This window comes from Ochlerotatus camptorhynchus, unplaced genomic scaffold (genome assembly GCF_037179485.1).
Source record: "Ochlerotatus camptorhynchus isolate MF236.1 unplaced genomic scaffold, CSIRO-AGI_Acam_v1.1 ptg000062l, whole genome shotgun sequence".
Classification (NCBI taxonomy): Eukaryota; Metazoa; Arthropoda; class Insecta; order Diptera; family Culicidae; genus Ochlerotatus; species Ochlerotatus camptorhynchus.
Genome location: NW_027040552.1, coordinates 5745899 through 5767402, shown reverse-complemented (window position 1 = coordinate 5767402; position 21504 = coordinate 5745899). Strand labels below are relative to the sequence as shown.

Here is a 21504-nt window from a genome sequence, read left to right as displayed (position 1 = left end):
ATTTCACTTCCACAGTGTAATTTCTCATCACAGAACAAACTTAATTTATTCCACTGCAGTCCACTGTTGGGCTAGCAATCGAAGCGTTCTCAACAAAATAGAAGGATAATTTAGTTTACCAAAACAACGATGAAAAGTCTTGCTTGTGCTAGTTTTCGGTCTTAGAAACGTCGGATTAGGAAAGCGACAATTTCGTAAGATACGATCCATATCAAATACAGATAAGCGTGAACCACCGTTTCCTCTAGGTGACTAATGAGGTGGATGTATTTCATGCAAAAAGGGGGCCGGTCTCAGCAGCGGAAAATATGACGTTGGTTTTCGATTACAAAGTCAGTCCAACCGATAACGTCGAATTGATGTTCGTCAAGGTTCGCACATCTGCTCTAGAGGTGATTCAGAACGGAAACTCCAAAGTGTTGTGCAAGGTGTTTTAATCGCGGATGATATTTTTTATAGCAACGTTGCAATTTTGTTATGCCTTATCATTTGAATCTAAAAAAGACCTTTCAAGTGAATGTTTCCAGTAATGCTACAGTGAAGCTGTTTACGCGAATGCCACAATCTACAATTAATTATTGGTAATAAATATATTATATCGATTTTCTGACTTTACTGAATGACATACACACCACCAAAATAGATAAACTCGTGAAAATATATCGAAAATCGTTCATATCTTATCGCAAATTGTTCAAAATGGGAGATAAGAACATGCATTATAACAACAGAAAACGGCAAATAAAATTGAAATAAACGTAAACGACAGCAATCATTCGTCATTCACCACCATGACCATTCAGCTGGGTTTAGTAGTGCTCGCAACCTGCGTAGCGATCGTTTTCGGTAACGCTTGCAATATAGGATTTGGAAAGTTGGCAAACTGTAAGTACACATGTCAAATTAAGTCAGTCAAACGAAAATAATCAACTGAAACCCACTTTTCTTAAGCTGATCACCAACTGTACACCCTCCACGCTCGGAGCAATCCCATTCTGGAGCCTAAGAACATGTCATTAGTTTTTGATTACCGAGTCAGTCCGGTGGAGAACATTAAACTTACATACGTCAACGTCACCGCATCGCTACCGGTAATGTATTTTTTTTTATTTCGATGAAGTTCCTCTGAGGTTTTATACTTATTTTATCTCATCAGCAAGGTTGTGTGTATAGTCATTCAGTATTTCAAGACCCGACGAAGGGTTTCAATATAAGAGTAAGCAGTCTACAGCCGGTTCTGGAACTTTATGGAACTGCCACCATCTACGGAGTTAACTATGGGAATTGAGGAAAATAAAGTACGATGAAACTATACATATGAAAAGAAGTCTAGGAAATCAATAAAAAAGAAGGATAAACTCAAGATCAATTATTGGACACCACGAAGTTATCTCTTTAAATGTTATCCCAAAATCAAGGATCGGTTGTAAATAGCTCAAATCCCAAAAGGTGCGTGTTAATGAATTACAGTCCCTTTTACCGGACTGTTGGAATCTTGATTGCATGGTCATTTGGATCAAGGATAGGTCAAAAATTGGTATGGTTTTACTTCAGCAGATTTATTTTACCTCAGACGATTTTTCCCCTAACCTATGAATCTATGATCTCCAGACCTGAGATGAACCTAGGGATGCCACAAATTGCGTAGATTGAATCAAATACAATCAGCGATTGTATGTTAAATAAAATACACTCAGTCAACTGCAAACAATCCATAGGTCATCAAATATGTTTGTCAATAGCTGGGACTTAACTTAACGGGTCGAATATTTGACATTTGAGTAAATAGCGTCATATCAGCTTAAATATTGAAGTTTATTCCAGCATCAACAACTTTTTATTTTTTTAAATACGCTTTCTGTCAAAGCTTCTCAAATGAAGATAATTACAGACACCCCAGTTTTATGGGTCACCCACAATTATTGGCCACTTCCATTTGATGAACACGCAAAACTGACTGACCCATAATAGTAAGTAGCTGGCCCACAATACTGGGGTGACTGTATGTGACCCATAGTGATTTAAAAAAAACCTGAATTAATTCACCTATGGTGAGATCTGACTAATAGAAATTCCGAAAAAAAAGTATTATATGATGTGAAGTAATAGATGAATTCTCTTGTGATTTAAGGTATCTCAAGATGAATTTTTTACGCTAATCTTCATCAAACCTTTTAAAACCTTTACCAATGCACACTGGGCCAGGAACCGAAATTAGCAAGACAAAACCTCTAGCGCATTGGGTTTGCATTATATTGAAATGGTGTCTTTGGCAAAGTTTCTCGGTTTAACATGCGCCTTCATCTGGTAATGGAAATTAGTTCCAATTTTATCCGCATAGATGGTGCTGCGATACTAACTTTCTTATTTCACATGCTAGAGGTTTTGTGTCTTGGAACATTAAAAAATATAAAAAAATGCCGAAGAATTTAAAGTTCTAGGTCTTCAAACAACAAAGATATAGTGAATATTGTAAAATTTAACTGAAATTTGCGTTTTTTGTACTATTTTCCATACAAACGACAAATCCTTCATTTTTTACGCCGTGCATCTTTTAAGTCAGATAATTTGCAAGTTTTAAGGAAGAGTTCCCAATGTTTTGGGTCGATACAAGTGAAATATTAGCCAAAATAGTGAAAATTACCATGATTTTCATAATCCGGTTTCTCGAAAAGTAGCAAGTTTTAGCAAAAAGTCATTTACTTTCTGAAATGTACCATTTATCATCAATCAAAGGTGAAAGTTTGCCGGACATATAACTTTATATATTTGAGATATCTGAATTCATAGACTACAATGTTTATTCAAGCAGCGTTCGCCAACGCACGGCTTGCTGGCTGCATGCGATAGAAACGATGGAATATGTCTCTTATGCTTCGCTAGCTGCACGTTGGCTAACGCTGTACTAATGTATGCACAAAGTTTCTTCATGTTCATGTTCATTCTAGAACATGTGTGCGTGTGACAAAAGTCGATGATGATAGTTGATAGAGCAGTGCACGGTCCCTAACCTCGCTTTTTAGCTCCAAAATTTTTTTCTCAGAGTGAAAGAGATGGCAACGAATGGAAGCCAAAACTGTCAACATTTACGGATGAGAGAAAAGTGCAGCAAATCTTCGTGCACTGATCTAATGTTGAAATGAGAATACACATGTACTGCTTACTGATTGACTAACTGAAAATGTAAGTACGAAAACGGAAGCTCTGTTATTTCGAAGTAATGTTGACTCTTCCGGTGGATTATAGTTTGTGTTATTTTGATGTATATAACTGATAATTATTGCATAAGGTAGGTTATTTTAAATTGTTCAGAAGGTATTTATTTCATTATTGAAAATAAAAGTATGCAGCGTGAGTGTTCGGGAAATCGTGACATTATTTTTCAAAAAAATATCGCTCGTTGATCTGGCATCGCATGTGAAAAAGAAAATTATTTGTCCCGAAAGTGAAGCCTTTGAACAGTCCTTTCACAAATCGCTTTGATTTCTAAAAGCAGACTTTGATTCACGTTATGCCAAGCCCTGCCGCAACAAGCGTTTGTTTTTTTCCAAAAATATACAAAATGACTGGATTCCCACTTCAATGTTCAGGACGATAACCCAAAGAAAAATGTAGGTGGAAGACCAAAAAAATCTTTTTGTGAAGATAGCCAAAGAACAAAACCAGAGATCGAATGATTTACTGCTGACGATGCTTTGCGATTTTTTGTGCGAAAATGATCTTACAATAAAAGAAGAGTTCAAGAAAATAAGACTGAGAATAAGTGAACCGTTACCATCTGGAGGTAATTTCGTTTTATCGTCTTGTTACCTTACATTACGAATACATTTTCATTTCATCAGGTATAGTAATGATGGCAACACCGCCAGATGATTATTTCAGAATCCAGAAACAACGGTAAGAATTACAGGAATTGAGAAGGATATCCTTCGTTGATGTGTTACAATTCTGTGTGCGCTATCTAGCAAGCTTGAAATCGAAGTATTCGAAACCTACGCAGAAGTCCATTATTATAGTTTTTACACTTTGTCACCTACGGTACACAGGGTCTTGGTGCATGGCCCGTCAATCATAAGCCATTGTGATATTTCGATTGGTTTATTATCCGAAGAGGCGCAAGAGTGACGAAACAAATCCATCAGAACATATCGGGAGTACCATCCTCGACAATTCAGTCGTTTTGCAAAAATCGAGGACGTATTCCATCGACTTTTGCTGACCTCTGACCCGGTTATGACAGTGCAGAAACAGTTTCCTCAAACCAAGAAAAAGCAATTTCCAGGACCCGTGCAAATGCTGTTGCAATAATCGACAATGCAAGATAACAGTTAGTGGTTAGAATTAAAAAAAAAATTACTTTGAATCTAGATATCTCATTACACAAGCACACATGTTCGAGAATATACATGAAGAAGCTTTGTGCATACATTAGTACAGCGTTCGTCAACGTGCAGCTAGCGAAGCATAAGAGACATATTCCATCGTTTCTATCGCATGCAGCCAGCAAGCCGTGCGTTGGCGAACGCTGCTTGAATAAACATTGTAGTCTATGAATTCAGATATCTCAAATATATAAAATTATATGTCCGGCAAACTTTCACATTTGATTGATGATAAATGGTACATTTCAGAAAGTAAATGACTTTTTGCTAAAACTTGCTACTTTTCGAGAAACCGGATTATCACTATTTTGGCTAATATTTCGCTTGTATCGACTCAAAACATTGGGAACTCTTCCTTAAAACTTGCAAATTATCCGACTTAAAAGATACACGGCGTTAAAAAGGAAGGTGATCGCGCACGGTAGGACCCGATTTTCTACGTTGTGTGATTATTAATTGAAACAGACCGATTTATTGGCCGTCCTGCCATGGCGGAGGCATTAAACTATATTCATATCAGGGATAGCACATGACAGAGAAACAATAACGAATAGTTACAGTATACAACATAATTAAGTAGTGACATCTATAAGTTGGTACAGTAAATTGTATATGCTAAGGGTAGAGGTAGTAGTTGTCGCCTGCACGAACATACTCCCCCCCAAAAAACAACGTTTTTTATTTCATTTGATGACAATAAATCTGCTGATGACTTTGCACGTACAGTGATGAAAAACGATCAGCTTGTTGCCCATTGTTGACCGATGAAGAAAGTACGGTAGTCCAGTCATGCAGTCTGACGAATATCCAGCGTAGACACTTGCCCGTTGTTATAGAGCATCCGCTTCTAGCCCAATATTGAGCCGTTTGCAGCAGTATTGGATGATGAGCTAGATCCGAGCGGGATGCTCTGCTAGATGGCTACTTGAAAAGCCACACCATCGTAGCCGGTAGCGTACTTGAATTATCCATAGCACTGCACTCACTGACTGGTGTTGATCGCAAAAAGTGTTCGGTGTTATGGGATCGATGCAGTCGGATGATCACATCACTTTTAATACTGTTCGCGCTATCCTGGTCACGGCACCATATGATCGCGCACGGTAGGACCCGATTTTCTACGTTGTGTGATTATTAATTGAAACAGACCGATTTATTGGCCGTCCTGCCATGGCGGAGGCATTAAACTATATTCATATCAGGGATAGCACATGACAGAGAAACAATAACGAATAGTTACAGTATACAACATAATTAAGTAGTGACATCTATAAGTTGGTACAGTAAATTGTATATGCTAAGGGTAGAGGTAGTAGTTGTCGCCTGCACGAACAGAAGGATTTGTCGTTTGTATGGAAAATAGTACAAAAAACGTAAATTTCAGTTAAATTTTACAATATTCACTATATCTTTGTTGTTTGAAGACCTAGAACTTTAAATTCTTCGGTATTTTTTTTTTTTATATTTTTTAATGTTCTACAACTTTGTCCAAGACACAAAACCTCTAGCATGTGAAATAAGAAAGTTAGTATCGCAGCACCATCTATGCGGATAAAATTGGAACTAATTTCCATTACCAGATGAAGGCGCATGTTAAACCGAGAAACTTTGCCAAAGACACCATTTCAATATAATGCAAACCCAATGCGCTAGAGGTTTTGTCTTGCTAATTTCTGTTCCTGGCCCAGTGTGCAATGTAGTGTACCAATAGCGTACCTTCCGAATTTGAGGTTCATTTCTAACTTTAAGGTTTACCATACTTACTTATAAAACACTATTTAAAATACATTATATGTAAAATCTGACTTTGGATTTGGATTCCTCGGGATATTTTAACCCGATTCGACCCAAAAGCCATATTACTTAAGTGTATTATACGCTACTTAATTACCAAAAACGTGATTTTAAAACAAGTATATCGAAATACCCTTGAATACCTACCTCCAGCTAAACATTCTTTATACCCCTGAAAGTAGATAACCCACAAACATAGGAGATGGCATTTTTAAATATCTTCAAACAAACATTATCAATCTGTATGGGTACAGGTTGAACGTACCTCAAGGCAACTCATGTTTTTATGGATTTATATTTTGAGAAGATTTAATTCTCAGCATTCCCCGAAATATTTACAAAACAACGTATTTTCTAAAATGATCATAAAAATTAAATTATAAATTATTAAGTTAAATTATTAAATGCATAATACACTTAAGTAATATGTTTTTTGGGTCCAACCGGGCTAAAATTTCCCGAGGAATCCGAAGTTAGATTTTACATATAATGTATTTTAAAGAGTTTGGTGAACGTTTTAGAAGGTTTAATGAAGATTATTGAAAAATCACCTGTCTATTCAGCAGAAATTTGCAAGGTACGTTCAAAATCCTTGAAGGTATGCTATGGTACGCTGTTTACGAAAAACATAATTTTATCAACCACGACCACAAGAAAAAACCCGAATTTATCCACCTATGGTGTGATCAGACCCTTCTTACTTATTCAAGTTTATTTATTTTATTGTCATTATCAGTGACAAAGCCCCCCACCCCCGTGTCATCCAGTGACGCTACGCCACTGCCTGGGGGTACCCGGAATATATCCGGGTGTAGTCTATTTGATGAGGCTACCAATCACCTTATCATCGTATTTTAATGTGATTTAATGGGTTTTAATTCAATTCATATTCAAGCAACTTCCCCGGGGTACCCGGAACATGTCCAAGTGTGTCCAATGTGGTCTGGAACACTTAACACGACTTGCATTGATCTTATTTTTGAATTCTGTAGTAATTTGATGTGTCGCATGATTGTTTTGATACGTTTTCCGTTAAATCTAGCGTGAAGGCCCATATTCACCGGATCTTATTCCGGCCATATCTCCGGAACCAGTTCACCGATTCCAAAACCGTTCAATAGCGTTCAATGGGACCCCAAGACCTATCATTTGGCGTCGAGTTTGTCCAAATCGGTTGAGCGGTTGCTGAGAAACGTGAGCGCATTCATTTCGTTACATAAACACTCATACACACATACACACGTACACACACACACACACACACACACACACACACACACACACACACACACACACACACACACACACACACACACACACACACACACACACACACACACACACACACACACACACACACACACACACACACACACACACACACACACACACACACACACACACACACACACACACACACACACACACATGTTCCTATCTCGTCGAGCTGAGTCGAATGGTATATGACACTCGGCCCTCCGGGCCTCGGATCGATAGTCGGTTTTTCAAGTGATATCTATACCCTTCTTTATAAGAGGGGTAAAACCTTTTCTAGATGTGCGACAAAGCTATTCGAAAACTCTCATTTCCGTGCAATCTCCTGTCAGGCCGATGATAAATCTCCTCTTTGCACACTTACGACTGCGATTACTGAACTGCGGTCCGAGATAAAGTAAATGAACTCAAAGCCCGTAACTACAAACATTCGCTGGCCTCCGACTGACAAACGTAGAGGCCTCTCCCAAGTAGCATTTCTTGTTTTATTGCACTCTATTAGTGGTTATTGAGATCAATTTCATAAAACCGTCAATAAAATTAATAGCTCCAGCACAACCTTTTGATAACCGCTATAAGATCGTCATACAGCTTAGTGGACCACTCTTGATAAGGTTTATAAAGCATGTTTGAGAATCATAATAAAGCTGTCTTAAAACCTATTGTCAGGAAGCCTCATACTCTACAAAAGGTTCTCATAGCCTCTATAAGGGTAATATTGTATCCAAGCAGTTTTATTACGCTTTGGTGAAAATCAGTTATAAAGCCAATTTAATTTGTATTGGCTTCAAAGCAACCGCCATAAATTAGCTTGTTGTTGTTCTGTTCTGCTGAAACTTTTTTTTTCCAAATGGAAATCTTTAGCGGTAAAAATAGGTTTGAGTGTTGGTGTCAAGATCACCATGCAATCAATTTAGTTTCATGGCGACATTAGTGAAAATCTTAAAGAAAATATATTACTTTTTAGAAGTTCCAAAACATATGCGCTTGAAATGTTATCGTGTATATTGAGATAATATGAGCGTTAAATAAATGCGCCTCCAAAATAACTCAAGTTAACAAAAAAGATTGTTTCAGAAATCAAATGAATTTGATGGAATCACCTTAATTTTACAGAAAATGGATCTCAATACATAAATTCATACCAATGCACACTGGAAATCATTTCGGATCTCTTATTTAGCCATTATTTTATTGAAATTTCTAGGATTTTATTCCAAGGCTAATGGCATTTTCATAATGACAATTGGCGACAGAGGACAGCAGGCAAGAAAAACACCAAGCGCAATTTCTTAAAATGTCTAATGCTTACATTGCAAACTGGGTCAGGAATGCAACCTAGCGGAGCAAAATTAATAACTCCGAAACGAAGCATTTCCGCGACTTGGTGTCTTGGGCAAAATTTCTCGTGATAATAAGGACCATCTATTGACATAAACAAATAGTTCAAAACTCTTCCGCAAAGATGGTGCCACAATCTAACTTCTTTCTCTGACATTTTGGAGACTTGATGTCTTGGGCAAAGTTGTTTATCTTGATAAAATGAACAGCTCTTTCAAAGACGGTAAATTTCCACTGTCTACTGGTTCCAAGTTATATGGAGTTAAAGAAAAAAATGTCGAAAATATGGTTTTTTTTTTCTGTTTCAGTTTTTTTGCTTACAGCTTTATAATGTTATATTTTTCTCTTATGCAAATACATTAAATAAATAGCTTTTGTGAAGAAACATACTGGATTAAGCTTCAAATTTCAAGGACATTGTTGAAAAAACGAGAAAAAAACACAATTTTGACATTTTCAGCAAAAATTAAGCAATACTCGATAAACAAAATATCAAAATTTGAGAGAGGTAGGGTATACGTCCCTAACCTCGGTCTAATATGCAGCCATCGATTACGTTTTTAATCATAACTCATCAATGAATTTACCTGCAAACGATATTCTACTGCTAAATGGTATGCTTAGATATGCTTATCATGTCGTTTGCTATCAGAAACCACGAAAAGTTGAAAAACTTACTTTTTTTAAGACAATAACTCACGAGGGAAATGTATGTAATATGGGTCTATTGTCCCCAAATTGGGTCTATTTATGGATGCAACTTCGTCCTATCTTGTTTGATCCTCAAAAAAACGCTCTTGGTAACGTTTTCTGATGTATTTTTTTTTATCACTATCACTGTTAACTTAATGCTCTTCATTCCTCAAAACATTTCTTAGAGAAAATTTTACGAAAACTACATTAAATCACTCAATTTAAAAATTAAAAATTAAAAATTTCGCTTATCGTCTTTTGACCGCAGAATATCTAAATCAGAACATTGTGATGTTCATTATACAGGTTTGGCAGAAAAAATCTCCCTTCCTGTTCGTTCCTTATCATCCAAATGCAAAACAACATTGTTGACGTTACTCTTATTGCTATATGCTGTCAAATGAATTTCATGGGCCATAGTTAGGAACATAGAAAAGAAATGTGTCCCTAAAGTTGGGTCCATGTTTTACTTGTGAAAACGTTGTTAAACAATTAAAATAAACATAAAATATTCAAACAGCAACTGTAAGTTTTACGTCTAGTGTGTATTATCAGGTAATTCCAATCAATAAATGCCATAATCAGGCCATTTGATGATCGTCAGTCAACCTTCCCATCTTAACCTTATAAGTCATGGCGGCTAAAAACTCCGAACATTGTGATATTCTCAACCAGTTTTATTACTTACGAGAGCTGAAAATGTATTGAAATGTTGTGATATAAATTGATTTGTGTGTGGTACACATTTATCAACCATCAGTGATCAATATTTTCCTTATTTTTTGTGTAATATTCCTTAATTAATTATTTATTTGCGTGATAGGCCGAATGAAAGGACTAGACCCACATTACATACCGTAACCCTATATTTTGGTGTTTTTTTTTTAGATTTCTTCATTTTAGTGCAACATGATTTTTTTCTATAACTTTTTTTAATGCATTGAATTTGTGTTTCGAAGACTTCACGACTTTGTCAAAGTTGGTTATCTTGATAAAATAAACAACTTTTCTTAATACGTTAAAACTTCACAGCCTACGGTTTTCGAGTGATAACACAAGATAAACAACTTTGCCTAAGACATCAAATCTCCAAAACGTCAGGGAAAGAAGTTAGATTGTGACACCATCTTTGCGGAAGAGTTTTGAACTATTTGTTTATGTCAATAGATGGTCCTTATTATGACGAGAAATTTTGCCGAAGACACCAAGTCGCGGAAATGCTTGGTTTCGGAGTTATTAATTTTGCTCCGCTAGGTTGCATTCCTGGCCCAGTGTGCATGGGATGAAAGCAGAACAGAAAAGCATAATGCATGATTTTATTACGAGAACTATTTTCTTTTTACAAGAGCAATTCAAGCTGAACTTTGCATTAGGTCATAAGTAACATTGATCGATTCTCTTCGTCGACTTTCTTTTTCGTTAATAACTTATTCACAGAACCGTTTCTTGATGTGTTTGTCGTATTGGATGCTAGATAAAAGCTTCTTTTATCGATTTATGCGCTGAAAATACCTGGGAATGTCTTTGCATGACCGTGGGGATGCAAAGAGAAAGTCGACGAAGCGAATCTGTCAATATTACTTAGGACCTAATGCAATGTTCAGCTTGAATTAATTTTTTTATTTGAGGGCAAATGTATATTCCTATTCTACGGGTGCAACCGATGAATTTTACAAACATTTAGAAACGTTTTGAATGGTACATTAACCTTTATGAAAAGTTATGCGTGATTTCAACCTTTTTGCCCTAGGACTGTCACCATTCCATGTATTTCGAATAAGATTCGACCGTGTCACCCCATGTATATGCGAGCGAGAACGGAAGAATCATGGAGATTGCTGACGTTTTTCTTACGCACACTACGTCGCGTATACGTATACATGAAATGTTTTCATGCTCATGCTAACAATTTTGTTGATTTTCTTTGCGCTCCGCTTGGAAGTACCGGAAAGTTTTTATTCTTTTCTATGTTGTAAAAATAAACCACCTATTTACATTTCTGACAAGTTGCAACTGAATGCTTATAATTGTTTTAAAATAACTGTTTCATGGCCAACTAGTTTTATTGCGCTTACTTATAAAGCAACAAAAGGATTCATTTTTGGGTTTTATAAGGGCAATTCATATTACTTTTTTGTATACTTCAAAGCAATCATAAAACCTTTCATAAGTGAAAATAGCATTAGCATCGGTAGGTTTTTTAATTAGCTTTATAGGGGTTTTGTAGATAGCTATAAGAATGTTTCATGACTTGCATTGTATATGACCGTGATAAAGCTGTAGGTAATGGTTGCAGCTGCAATAAAACCTTTATAAATTTTGAATATAGCCAAGCAGCTCTAGATTTGTTACTTGGGTCTGAAAACTGCCGAGTGGGAAGTAAAAAGGCACTGGGAAACATTGTTGCGGTCCCAATTTGTAGCCATGACCAGTGCTGTGGTTGTGGGTAGTCGCGGGTAGTCTACTTAGCTGCAAACCGAAAAAGTGTTTACAAAATAGGTAAAATACAGCAATCCAATTAGAGCAAAATCTCACCGCAAATGTTAAATATTAAAAATACACTGCATCCAAGTCAGTTCCCTCGAACACTTGCGCCCCCAATAAACAAGTTCGACGAAAAGTTTAAAAAATATTAAATAAGAAAAAAACTAGCATCAAGTAAGCTTAAATATCAGAAATATTTAATGAAATAAATAAATAAATTTGAAATGGCAAGCGTCCCTGGTAGACAAGTTCAGAGAAAAATTACTTAAATCGTAAAATTTGAAAAGTGTTGCGGGGCGCGTACGTAAGGGGCGCCAACTACTACAATTTTAAAGTATTTAATCAATTTTTAAGATTTTTTTCTCCTGAACATGTCTACCAGGGGTCCTAGCCCTAGCTATTTCAAATTTTATATAGCCCCTGACAAACACGTTCCGAAAAAAACATTTAAAAAGGATATATTTGAAATGAATTGCGTCCCTGATGAGCATGTTTAAAATAATTAAAACCGTTCAGTTTAAAGAGGATAGCGCCCGTAATATACATGTGCATGGAAAAATTTAAAGAAAATGATAAATCTGGAAAATTAAAAAAAAAATTTAAAATTAGAAACAGCTAGGACCCCTGGTAGACATGTTCAGGAGAAAAAAATATTCTTAAAAATTGATGAAATACTTTAAAATTGTAGTAATTGGCGCCCCTTACGTTCAGGAATTTTTTTTTTAAATAATATATTAAGTTTAAAATGGCTTTTACCTCAGGTAAACATGTTTGGAGAAAAATTGACAAAATAATAAATGTGAAATGGCTTGTGGCCTGATAAACATGTAACGGAAACAATCAATCATCGCCTCTGATTGGGGGAATAAATAAAGTTAAATAATACTACTGAACTGTTAAAAAGTTCACCTGATTGAGGTTAACCACTAACGGTGCAAATCCTGATTGGCGGACAAAAGATGGCTCTACTTAGTGGCGTAAGATAGAAATTTTGACATGATGGTGCTTTCAAAATTCTTTCACGGGGAGGTATGGGAGAGTAGTTTGGAATCATATAAAAAAAGATCGACATCACTTCAGAAAGCACTGAATCACTTGAAAATAGTTCGGAATCACTTCGAAAAGTACTGAATCACTTAAGAAAATAATTGAATCACTTCATAAACATGCGGAATCACTTCGGATAGTACTGAATCATTTCAGAGAGCACTGAGTAACTAATGAAAAGTTCTAAATCACTTCAGAAAGTACTGAATCACTTGAGAAAAGTTAAGACTCACTTCGGAAGTGCTAAATCACTTCAGAAATGTTTTCAATCAATTCGGAAACTACTGAATCACTTAGGAATGTTCGGAATAACTTCTGAACGTACTGAATCGATTCAGAACAGTTTGGAATCACTTCAGGAAATCCTGAATCACTTCAGAAATGTTGAGAATCACTTCACAAAGTATTGAATAACTTCAGAAAAGACCCAAAACACTAAATAAATATTCGAAATCACTTTGGAAAGTACTGAATCATTGCGGAAAGTTCACTTTGAAAATAATTGAGTCACTTAGGAATGCTCTGAATCACTTCAGAAAAAAAGTTTATGATCACTTCGGAAAGTACTGAATTAGTTCAGAAAGTACTGAATCACTTCGGAAAGTATTGAACCACTTTAAGTTCAGAATCTCTTCGGATAATATTGAATCACCTCAGAAAATTTCGGATTCACATTAGAAAGTACTGAATCATCCAAGAAAGTTTGTAATCATTTCCGCGAGACCAGAACCACTTTAAAAATAGTTTTATTAGTTAGGAATGCACATAATCACTGCAGGAACGTTCGAAATCACTTCGAAAATACTAAATCGCTTCAGAATGTTCATAATCACTGAGCACTGAATCACTTCAGAAATGTTTGGAATCACTCCTAAAAGTACTGAATAATTCCAGATAGTTTGTAATCACTTCCGAAAGTACTGAATCACTTCAGAAAGAATTGAATCACTTTTGAACAGCTTGAAATCAATTCTGAAAGTAATGAATCACTTCAGAAAAACCTTGAAATTCTTGGGATTGTATTTAATGACTTAAAAAAAATCTGAATCTCTTTGGAAAATACTTAATCTTTCCAGAAAGTTTGTAATCGCTGTCGTAAAAACTAAAAAATACATCGGAAAGTTCTGTATCAATTCTCTCAAATTTGCAATCACTTCTTCAAGAGCTGAATCACTTTGTAATAACTTCAGAAACGTTTGGAATCCCTTCAGAAAATATTTAGTCACTTCAGAAAAATCGGAATCACTTTTGGGATCACAGAATCATTTAAAAAAAAAGTTCAAAATCTCTTCGAAAACTACTGAAACACTTTAGAAAATCTCGGAATCAGTTTGAAAAGTACTGAATTACTGCAAAAAAAAAACTTCAACAAGTACTGAATCACTTCGAATAGCACAGACACAATTGAGCATGAAAATTGTTAACTACTTAACTACTTCGTTATCAATAGCTAGAACCTTATAAACGTAAAAACGTGGCACTGAAACAGAAAAACGTATTGCCTACATATTAAGGTTTTCAAAGGTAACATCAGTTGTAACAGCACAAACATCTCTGGTTCTTATTTCAAATATTTGCGTAGCAACGATTGCATTATTGCAGCGCACACATGCTTGAGGAGTTTGGCATTCCACTTTTGCTTAAAGTAGCAAAGTTGAGTTCACGTAGTTTCCTAGATAAAAGTACTTGTACTTGTGACTTAAGAAGGGGGCCTCGCAGAAACAAAAGTCCGTTGCGGCATTGCTTCGGTTAGCGCAGTAAGGGCTTCTTACTGGTAGTTTTGGAAACTTAGTTTTGTCCACGAATGTTTAGGAAAATTCTAGAAATTGTTCAAGGTTTTTCCTGAAATAAGGAGAAATTCAAGTAAGATAGATATAAGATAAATAAAAAAAAAACTCAAATTATGGTGCTTGGAAAATGTTGACGGAACTTTCAGAAACTAATCATAATTTCAAGAAGAAAGGATAAAGGGACTTCGTCACCTGTAGAGTACGGTGCTGCTCGATGAAGTGAAAATGTTTTGCAACGTACTATATAAACTAGATAAATACACTATGTGAAACAACGCCATCAAATTCGCTGGTCAATATTGGGTGTGACTACTAAGCTCAAATTTTAGGAACACAGCACTGGCCATGACTGGCATTAAATTGGTATGTATGAGCCTGACATAAGAGGTAAAATACCAAAACAATGATCCCACAATATCATTCCAATGCCAAATTATGATAATGCAATACCAAAACAATACCACACAGGTATTCTTTTGGTACCCCAATATCAATTGTTGTAATTTACAAAGTATTTTGCATGTAATTTGTTGGTATTATTCTTTGATATTATCAACACCAAATTTAGGTATCATCAGAATTATGTATTCATTAGTTATTTTATCCTGCTCGGGATGGCATCGAACAAAAACTTTGGATTTATCAGTCAGTCAGTTTCTAGCCAAACAAGTTCAAATTTTGAGAAGCTTATTAGGATTCGATATGTAACCGTTTAAGCAATAATTTTCAATTTCGTATTTGTCTAAATTCATCATGTACTTCGTTTTGGTAGAGCTTATCGGGAACCGAAACCTTCTACTGCTCTACAGTCTACGAAGGTAATTTAACGTTATCTTTCATATCATACCTCAGCTGCACTTTGAGGTTCACTGAGCTTGTTTTTGAAGGTCCTAAGCCTAGAAGCTCCATCTAAATTTACTCATTGAACACTATAGCTTTGCTTTGACTTTTGTGATCACTAGAACTAGAACTGATCTTTACATATGATTAGAACTTTTCTTTGAAATTGTCTTGCCATAAGCGGGTGTGAAAACTTCATGCCGTGCGTTAATCTGGAGAGAACTTTCCTTTTTGAGTTAGCTTCCTTATAATTCATGTCTAACTTTCGTAGACTCATCGGCTTCAAACCAAAAAGCACGAATGCCAGTCGATCAATGATTCCACGAATTGACATTATCTTATCATGAGTCGAGGCAAATTGTGACATGTGCCATTTAATCTGACGTCCGCTGTCGAGCTGCGTCAGTCAAATTCGTTCCGAGGAGCAAGCATAATCGATCAAATTTTTAGTCATGAAGGTCCAGCTTTGTTTACTTCTACTCATAGCCATCGTGGCGCTGGTCTTGGGAAACGCCTGCAATATCGGACTAGGAAAACGTGAAACGTGTAAGTATGTAATAAATATAATTTTGACTTTTCAACTAATTTCCATCTTTTGCCAAGTTGATTTTGAGATGTACACACTGCACGCTAGCAAAGGACCAGAAATTGAAGCGCAAAACATGTCATTGGCGTTCAACTATCAAGTGAATCCGATTGATACCGTTGAAGTTACGGCGGCGCCGACTGGGATTGAACCCAGGCCTGCTGGGCTGAGAGATAATCACGCTTACCACTACACCACCGGCGCCGCTATATTTTTTGGTATATTACCTCTTATGTCATGCTCATCCATACCAATTTAAGGTATCGAGATATTCGTTCCTGCTCGGGATAGACCATTCATCGGTGGCGGTGGCGTGCAAACCATTTTTGCCTCGGCGGCGGCGGCGTAGTGGCGTGACGCCGATGACTTTGATCGCCAAAGGCAGCGGCGGCGTGCATCGGCATATTACGGCTCCCCCACACTGGCGCAATTTATTCGCGGCAGAAAATTCACCGCGTTTTATTTGCATGGCGGCTTATGGGAGTGCTCAAATCAACGCGGCAAAACGACGTTTTTCGTTAGTTTTTCAGCGATTTTCTTGCGGTCGCTTTCGATTCGCTGTCTGCAGCGCTTTTGCCGCTGAAGAAGTGTGGTATCCGTTCTGACGATTTGTATTGACGAAAAAGTGTAGCACCTGTTCTCTGAGTGCATTTCTTCACCACTCAGTGATTTATAAAATTAAAATTGGAAGAAGAGAACTTCTGCTTGCTTCGAGGAAGATAATCGAAAAAAGTTAAACGAATTTCAAAAAATTCTACTAACTTTAAAAAATTCTACGAAATATTGAAAACATATCCAATAGTCTTTTTTGAAATCATCGATCAGCTTTTAATTTTTTTTGACGTAGGACTACGTCTGTGATTTCTACATGGGGGTACACTTTGTGAAAACCGAAAATGGAACATGTAACGAAATTATGAAAGATTTTGTACGTTTCTAACTCTGCTGCCCCTGGACCAATTTCAATAATTTTATCACAAATCGATCAGAAATATTTCCACGCATCGGTAGAAATGCTTTCAACTGTTGATTTTTAACAAGAAACTATTTAAAACGTGGTAAATGTTAAGCATTGACCAAAAGCATCAGAATAACTAACAAATCACTAATTACTAATTACGTACACGCATATGCTGTTCCCCAACACAGTCATCAGAGATTCATTTCTAGACGAAACATGTTGATGTAGCATTGCTGCTTCCCCAACACTGTCATCAGAGAGTCGTTAGTAGACGAAACAAGTCGAAGTGGCATTCGCCTCCGATCTTCGGGCGTGTGCGAATAGGGAGGATGCAATTGCGTAACATTTTGCAAACTCATCGCCATATTTAGAACCACACGCCCCCAATGACCACACAAAATGCTCTCCAGATTTGTAATCTTGTAACCAAACGTGGAAGCAGGGGTGAAAGTGATTTTGATCGATTCTCTTCATGGACTTTCTGTTTACACACTTAGAAAAAATAATGCAAATTAAGCTTAATCTCGGCAAGTTTGTCACTGAGATCCATCAAAATAAAATGCCGAGCTGCTCGGTGGTGCCCATCTCGGCAAAAAAATCTAAGTGTATGGGTGGACAGTGATATTCTACCGGCTATTTCTATACAACGCATAATTTAGTGTAGAAAGGCACAGCAGATGAAGTGTATGATAAAATACCCAAAATGGGTGGGGCATGATTGTCTAGTTTTCGAAAAATTATTATTTTTTCATGTCCGATTGACAAGCGACAAAACCGTAAAAAGAGGAAGAACTTCAGCTGATATGACCTTAATTGTTGCTTTCGTCCGTACAGTAGTAGACCGAAGCTCCTCCCATTTGGTCGTGTCGTTAGCATCTAGTGCTTCGTTCGATGTCCAGTGCCAGATTATTTATTGAATCACATCGCAGGCTTTCCCTGTGTAGTATCTTTGCATCTCTCAGATGAATCACATTTCATCGTCATTATTATCTTCAAAATTTTGAAGACGACAACTACGACTAGCCGTTCGAGAGGAAGCCGTGCTCCTGTCTATTCTAGTTCCTGTATTTCCAGGCATCAAATTGCCGCTCTTATGGAGTATTTTATGGACAACCGTTCGAGAAGAAGCCGTCCGCCTGCCATTTCTGGTTCCTGCAATTGCAAGCAGCAAATTGCTGCTCTAATAAAGGTTTCTGTGTACGACCAGAAGCAGAAGACTAGCCGAACTCGCCAGAGAAAGTGGAGAAATAGCAAACTATTCATGGACCGGAAAATTCGGGTACTTGGTAACAAACTGTTTGTTACCTTCAGCGTGCCGCTCATGTCTGTTCACCTGGCACATCTGAACCGGTTGAATCGCCGATTAAATTTACAATAAACGGCCCTTTTCAGGGCCACCAATTTATCTTCAAGAGAGTGGCTGGCCACCAAGATTTTGCAAAAGAGTTAAATTTCTGAGCATGTCCCAACTAAAATTCGTACCAAAAGGTTTTATTTTTATTTATATTTTTCCAAAACGTCAGAGAAAGAAGTTAGATTGTGACACCATCTTTGCGGAAGAGTTTTGAACTATTTGTTTATGTCAATAGATGGTCCTTATTATGACGAGAAATTTTGCCGAAGACACCAAGTCGCGGAAATGCTTTGTTTCGGAGTTATTAATTTTGCTCCGCTAGGTTGCATTCCTGGCCCAGTGTGCATGGGATGAAAGCATAACAGAATAGCATAATGCATGATTTTATTACGAGAACTATTTTCTTTTTACAAGAGCAATTCAAGCTGAACTTTGCATTAGGTCCTAAGTAACATTGATCGATTCTCTTCGTTGAATTTCTCTTTCGTTAATAGCTTATTCACAGAACCGTTTCTTGATGTGTTTGTCGTATTGGATGCTAGATAAAAGCTTCTTTTATCGATTTATGTGCTGAAAATACCTGGGAATGTCTTTATATGACCGTGGGGATGCAAAGAGAAAGTTGACGAAGCGAATCTGTCAATATTACTTAGGACCTAATGCAATGTTCAGCTTGAATTCATTTTTTTATTTAAGGGCAAATGTATATTCATATTCTATGGGTGCAACCGATGAATTTTACAAACATTTAGAAAAGTTTTTAATGGTACATTAACCTTTATGAAAAGTTATGCGTGATTTCAACCTTTTTGCCCTAGATTCGACCGTGTCACCCCATGTATATGCGAGCGAGAACGGAAGAATCATGGAGATTGCTGACGTTTTTCTTACGCACACTACGTCGCGTATACGTATACACGAAATGTTTTCATGCTCATGCTAACAATTTTGTTGATTTTCTTTGCGCTCCGCTTGGAAGTACCGGAAAGTTTTGATTCTTTTCTATGTTGTAAAAATAAACCACCTATTTACATTTCTGACAAGTTGCAACTGAATGCTTATAATTGTTTTAAAATAACTGTTTCATGGCCAACTAGTTTTATTGCGCTTACTTATAAAGCAACGAAAGGATTTATTTTTTGGTTTTATAAGGGCAATTTATATTACTTTTTTGTATACTTCAAAGCAATCATAAAACCTTTCATAAATGAAAATAGCATAAGCATCAGTTGGTTTTTTAATTAGCTTTATAGGGGTTTTGTAGATAGCTATAAGAATGTTTCATGGCTTGCATTGTATATGACCGTGATAAAGCTGTAGGTAATGGTTGCAGCTGCAATAAAACCTTTATAAATTTTGAATATAGCCAAGCAGCTCTAGATTTGTTACTTGGGCGTAGTCCTACGTCACCATTGCATACAACTCCATAGGGCTGTCCCTTGTAGTTTTGAATCCTAATCAACAAGCAAAGTCTAAACGAATATCTAAAAGTCTGTATTTTTATTATGATCAATTGAAGATCTGCAAAGGTGTTCTAGTTCAAATGAAGAATTGCAAAATTTCCCCATGGACTTTACTGAAATCTTCGAACAGACATTCTAATCAGCCCGTCATATTGGAAGAATATCTGAGAGACGACATTTCAAATTTTGAATACATGGAGATATTCACAATGAAACATGATCTTTCTAGACCTTGCTACATTATACAGATCTTTGATCAACTGAATGCCTTTGGATTAACTCTCAGTCCACTACCTTGACATAATATCCGAGATACATGATTTGAATAACTGGATAGATGTAGATCTTCAGAATAATTTGTTATCGATGTGAATTCTGTAATTATTTAAAGAACTTTATGGAAATTTTGGACAAATATAAGATTTCTGAAATAATTATTGATCAATCTGCGATCTCTAGAGAATATTTTTGATCATGATCTGAGTTATTGAAAAACAGAGATCTTCAGAATATTGTCTGGTCAACATGAAGTATTGTCTGCCATAATATCTAGAGGACTTTATAAAGGTTTTATATCAAAAGTAGGTCTATACAAAAAAAAATCCTGAAGCCTGCTTTCTGAAAGAAATATCTAAGGAACATGATTTGAGAAACTGGAGATCTTCAGAATAATTCCTGATCAACCTGATGTTGTGACAAATGTCCAAAGGATTTTTTGTAACTCTTTGATCAATTGAAGGTTTTAGAAATAATTTCTTATTAACCTGCTATCTTGCGATACTATCCAATAGGGATGATTTGATACGTTGAATAATTCAAGATCGTCAAAATAATACATGATCAACCAAAAGTCTTAACAAAACATCCAAAGAACTTTATGCAGGTCTTTGATCAACTAAAAGTCTGTGAAAAGATTGCTCATGAACCAGCAATCCTGAGAAATTGTATGAGGAACATGGTTTGAATTATTGACCACTTATAGTTCTTCAGAATAATACCTGGTCATTGTCTTGACAAAACATCCAAAGTACTTTATGCTGGTCGAAAAAAATAAGGTTTAAGGAATAATTTCTGGTTATCCTGCTATTTTGAAAATTTCTAGGAACCTTCTATCCAGAGGATTCTTCCATACCATTCGATACATCTTCAAAACATCAGCTCACATAGCTACTGGATATTTTCGGAATCTCAGAACGATATCATGTGACTTTTGTTGCACTGTCGGACCGACCAAGAGATTGTCGTTTAGTAACATTCCGTTGGACGTCTTTGCCGAAGCATTAAACACGACACGTAGCTTTGTTGTACGACTCAATGGCCGATGGCCGATGCGGCAAGAAATATTGATCAGGAGTGTCCTCTATTGTATCGATGGTTCCAATCTTCACCATGTGCCCCATCGATTAATACTCGTCCATTAAACACTTGTAAACTTCGTACAGTTGTGGATCCTTTAGCAAACGACGCTCCATCGACAGGAACCTTTGATGTGCT

The 21504-nt window shown here is 36.5% G+C and overlaps 2 protein-coding genes across 5 annotated transcripts in view; one reads left to right on the top strand and one right to left on the bottom strand.

The window, feature by feature from the left end:
- Positions 1-21504, bottom strand: part of Tusp (WD40 superfamily protein Tusp) — a 259763-nt gene that overhangs the window by 170762 nt on the left and 67497 nt on the right. The window lies entirely within an intron of this gene.
- On the top strand, positions 120-16581 carry LOC135717578 (uncharacterized). The gene is given in 5 exon segments (XM_065239714.1): positions 120-885; positions 952-1091; positions 1157-1298; positions 16250-16450; positions 16493-16581. Coding segments are annotated over 5 exon segments (666 nt in total). The 5' UTR covers positions 120-791.